The sequence below is a fragment of the Colossoma macropomum genome, unplaced genomic scaffold (assembly GCF_904425465.1).
Source record: "Colossoma macropomum unplaced genomic scaffold, Colossoma_macropomum, whole genome shotgun sequence".
Taxonomy (NCBI): domain Eukaryota; kingdom Metazoa; phylum Chordata; class Actinopteri; order Characiformes; family Serrasalmidae; genus Colossoma; species Colossoma macropomum.
Genome location: NW_023494804.1, coordinates 27,554,947 through 27,560,010, shown reverse-complemented (window position 1 = coordinate 27,560,010; position 5,064 = coordinate 27,554,947). Strand labels below are relative to the sequence as shown.

General features: G+C 36.4%; 1 protein-coding gene across 4 annotated transcripts in view; it reads right to left on the bottom strand.

Moving 5' to 3' along the window:
• Positions 1-1,283, bottom strand: part of arrb2a (arrestin, beta 2a) — a 15,405-nt gene extending 14,122 nt beyond the window's left edge. For all 4 annotated transcript variants that reach the window (XM_036595856.1, XM_036595854.1, XM_036595858.1 and 1 more), the window contains exon 1: positions 1,105-1,283. In XM_036595856.1, the coding sequence (XP_036451749.1) occupies positions 1,105-1,127 (23 nt within the window). In that variant the 5' untranslated portion in view covers positions 1,128-1,283. The remainder of the gene's footprint in view (positions 1-1,104) is intronic.
• Between the last annotated feature and the right edge of the window lie 3,781 nt (positions 1,284-5,064).

The following is a 5,064-nucleotide window of genomic DNA, read 5'->3' as shown; positions in this document are numbered from 1 at the left end:
TTGAGATGTAAGCAAAGACATACAGAGTGGTTTAATGTGAAATGGTTCATTTCAAGAGAAACTTGCTGACTCAGCCTTCTTTACAATGGCGATGATAGGAACCAAGGGTCCTGACATCTACAATGCAAATATAGCCATTTTATTTACTATCCAAAACCACCAGGGAACCTACACGTGCCTTCTGAGTTTATATATGTGAAGATGATGATGGTAAAATAGTGGTCGATCTAGGAAAAAAAAAGTTTTCTTAGGGACTATTTTGCTTTAGATTACGCTTCTTTTATCCTTTCACCATAAACGAATAAGTAGACCGATTAACATACGTTTTAGACCAAAAACTATCACAAAACCAGTGTAAAACAATGTCTCAGACATCAGGCAACGTACTCATTTCCATTTCATGTAATAACTTTCTGTGCGGAAGCTTCCAGGGTCATTAAACTCTTCAGATAGTTCCTATCACCACCACTGTGAAAAGTTCAGACTTTTTCTCAAGAACGAAGCATTTCATACCAAACCACTCTGAATGACTTTGTTGACGTTAACCATTTTGTTAGGCAGAAATTTAAAAAAAATGGGTGGAGTTCCCCTTTAACGTTAACTCTTTAAGTGACAGAAGATGGTGTCCGCAGGAATAACCTGCGTTAAGAAAGCTAATCATTATTATGTACTACGCTGTTCTCCTTAATTACATATGGCAAAGCTTACAAAACTGCGAAAAGCTAACTTGTGTGCTGAGGGCGCGCCTGTTCTTCCCTAGCTAAAGAAGCTAAACCGCTTCTGTTGTTTATCACAAACAGGTGACGCTCTATCGCCAGCTAACCTAACGCTACGTTACCACCATCTATATCAGCTGTTAAATTTTACACGGGCATTGCAGTTTATAAAAACAGTTTCATCTCAACACAGTTAGGTTCAGTGTTTGAAATCTAGCTAATAACACAGTTGGCTGGCTAACGAAGGCGCTTCTCTGGTTAGCTAACCTGGCTAGCTAGCTAACGGTAGTTAACATGTTACTAAAACGCTGCTGCGAAGAAGGAAAACAGAGACACTGCGGTTTTTGGTATTTTAGTTAACGTTAAGACTGGGCGTGTAAAAACTCACCGGGTGCCTGCCTTGTCACCCATATCCAGGGGGAATGTGGCCGTCAGAATATAAGGAATCTGTAGCGCTTAAGCGATATGCTGTGCAGTAAAACACATCTAGCGTTATTTTAGCCAGCAGCCTCCGCTAAGCTCAGAGCTCACAGCCGCCAGCAACAGCGAGCAGCTGTGGGGAGCGGAAACAGCAGCGCGGTCTGCAGCAGCGCCTCTGCTGCTGAGATTTCCCTTCATAATAAAATGTATCCTGCACTCTTCTTCTTCTTCTTGAGTTTTATGGCGTTTGGCAAACAAACACTAACATTTACAGAGTTTCAGACAATCTTTTAAATTAGATTTTTAACTTTACATTAACATTAGATTATATTAGTATACATTATCATCCATAGTTATTCTTCTGCAGTTGTATTATAATTATAATACAAGCAACCAAAGCACTCAATTTTTTGTGTGTATTGTAGCGTGGACTACGACTGTAGCCACCAGTTTGCTCTACAGCTATTAATATAGTATCTGCCTGCCTGTCTGTTTGTCTATCTACAAGTGGGGACCAAAGGTCTGAATTAAAAAAAAAACCAAAACATGCATTTTAACCTAGAAATAAATAACAAACTTTTAGAATACTACAGCACTCAAAACAAATGAAAGTCATGTGAAAATGAAGAAAAATTAATAAGAATCGCTGAAGATTCTGCACTATTCTGCACTATTTCTAGCTCACTATTCAAACGTTAGCAATAGCGACCATGTCAAGGTGTGTTTTTTTTTTTGTTCTTTCTCCTTCAAGTGAAGCTCGTCTTCTGACGACTACCAGGTGGATTTGACCTTCTTATCAGGGGCTTTTGCATAACATGTAACACACAACATGTTTCAAAATATGTGTACATAAATGATGCGTACATACATGTAAGAATCAAACACTGGAGATATGTGCTTAATTTCTTGGGCACACATGTGTAATGATTTTATCACGTTTTATGATGTCAAATAATGTATAATGTATGTGGAAGAAACAAAAATGATGCATGTATAAATATTCTTATTTTAAAACAGTATGTAAACAGTAAAAGTAAATGTATTTCATACATGATGAGCTATTTTTATTAGTCTTATGCACAAGTTTGGACACCCAAAAACCAGGATGCTAGCGTAAATGAGTAAAATATATCATCTATATGAACAATGCTTTTTATTATATATATATATATATATATATATATATATATATGGCTGAAATAAGTTAGCATAAATGTCATTAATATGTCCATATGCGTCAAGTATGCTAATACATGTCATATATTTGAAATCCATTTACTGTCATACATCAGATTTCCATATGGGGGCGCACCAAATACTAAAAAAATCTGAAACTCATGTTAAAACACAATACTTTGTATTGAGATTGTTATACTGGTAATATAATTTGTAATGAAAACATCTGCATTAAATTAGAAAACAATGCACAATAGAAGCATGTTCAAAAATCATAACTCTAGTATTGAATACTTGGAATCTGAATTCAAGCTCAAATATTTTAAATTGGCTATTACGAAATTTTAAATTGTTTGCATTCACCTATGTTTCTTAAAGCGGTGCCTGTACCTGAGCCATGTTTTAAATATATTCTTAGATTTAGATTTACCATGTTGGTTTTGCATATACTCTATGTGTGCCTGTATTTTCTGATATACATTTTGCCTCAATCTAAACATAGATTAAATAGCTCCTTTATTAATATCTTTCCACTTTGCTTTGGAGTATGATTTAATTATAGAGAATAGTAGTTATATGGGAACTGTGGGCCAATGACAATGTGCAATATTTTTATATATACATATCTGTTAATGCTGATGTTGATACATAAACATTTATAAAATGTAGAAACAGAGACTAGATCCACCTAGATTAGCATTGAGTAGGAATATAACAGTTATTTCTATAGGATCACAAATGCAATAAAATCAATAAAATGTAGATGTTTCAGTACAGTAGCCCAGCATCGTCTACACGTTCTGCTCTTCAGTAGCAGAAAAAAAGTAAAAGATAAGGAAAACAAATTGTTAACACGATGGTTTACTTGCTTTCTCTTGTCCTCAGCCTGAACTGCTTTTTAAATTAAATAATACAGGGTAACTGGCAAGGGCTGAAGTTTCTTAAAATTCTTAAAATAGTTGGCTCTTCAGGCCGGTATGGCTGCAGGTTTTTAACTTCAACAAAGTGAAAGAGGTTTTCACTCCAACAGAGCAGGAGCGCACCTGATGAAATGCTTGAAGACTAACACTGACTGACAAGTGGAGTCAGGTGTGCTCAGCTCTGTCTTTAGAGCTTCCTCTCTCTCAGTGCATCCTAGAATCTCAAACTTATGCTGCTGAACTCTCTTCTCCAAATCTCTGATCTTCTCCTCCTTCTGACTTTTTCCCATTCCCATCATCTCCTCTGTGTAATTCTTTCTCATGCACTCCTGCCTGGTCTTCTACAACACTCAAAAAGCATTTGTTATAAACACTTTTTTGTTTACCAAGGTGAACTGGGCAAATCCAGAGTCCTGAAGAAAAGTGGCTGGATTCATCTCAGAATAAACAGCTTTGGGATGATGACCTCTGTCTATTCAAGCTGGATTAGTTTTACCTGGAGTTTTAGCATCTGAGGGTAAATAAAGTGATCAGTGAGGAGATCAGATTGGCAGAAATCAGCAACGTCCATAGTTTTACAGTCTAATGGTAATAACTGCAGAGTAAATAACCTAAATGGAGTTTCCTTGGTTATACTAGTCCTGCTCCAATCCACCTCACTATAATGTACTAAAACCTGCAAACAGATATGTCTGTGTGTTGTGTTTTTATTAGGTATTTTATTGAGTACTCTGAATGTCACATTCAGACTTTGATGCTTTAATATAGACTCTCTGTGGTAATTTAGGGAAATGTCACTTTATCCTGTACGATAAAATTACTTACAGCTTGTGTCACAGACCATCTCTGGTGAAATGAGTCCAGCTTAAATAGAGCCTAAGTGTCTCTAAACTTTTGCCAGCCATCATCAATAGTATGGTGAATGATGCTATGTGTCTCACCTTTCTAGTTGATGTCTGACTCTCCCTGTCTTTCTGCCTCCTCCCCTCTTCCAGCTTCCTCTGCCTCTTCTCCATCTTGCTCTCTCTCTCTCTCACTGAAGCTGAGGAATTGGTTGCTCTTCATTCTGTCTTTCTTGTCCTCTGGTCTGATGGGGGAAGATTTTCTTTCTAGGGAGGCCTCATCTTATATTACAAAAAGACAGAAGATGCATGTTTTGATTATTTGGTTGATTTCTTTATTTTTATTTTTTGCCAAATATCACATTCATAAACAGAAGTTTAGTACCTCTACTCCCAAGCTATGCTGTTTTCTTTTAGAATGTATTCACACAGTTAACTTGTATAAAGAACTAAAATTTGAAAAAAAGTAATTTATTGTTAAAAAGATATAAAGAAATATTTCCTAAAACTCTATAAATGTGAACATCTCTTGTTTTTATTCCTCCTCTTTATATGTCTTTCTTTATACATATGCTAACAATCCTCATTGATTTGTCCAATTTTGTCCTCTACATTAATACCTGTTATAAATTCTTATTGAATAATCTCTATTACGTGTGGCCACACCACTTACCCTATGCTTTTCTTGTTTAAACTATGATTATATGCTAGTTGTGCTGTTTTTTACAGTGTAATTATAATTCCTGTGTTTGTGCATGTTCTTATTGTTTCAATAAAAAAAATGCATTTTCTGTGTGAGCGTGCGAATGTAGAGAAAGTCGAGGGGCTTTTATTTTGAAAAGTCACACTGTAGGCTTTAACCCGCGCTAGTTTCAGATCCCAGCCATGTATAGCAGCGCTGAAGAGAAGAGCCAATCAGCGCTGAGGGGAGGGTCTGTGTAGAGGCACGGCCTGAATCCTTTTAACGCTGATCTGAGACCAGCTCTCTCT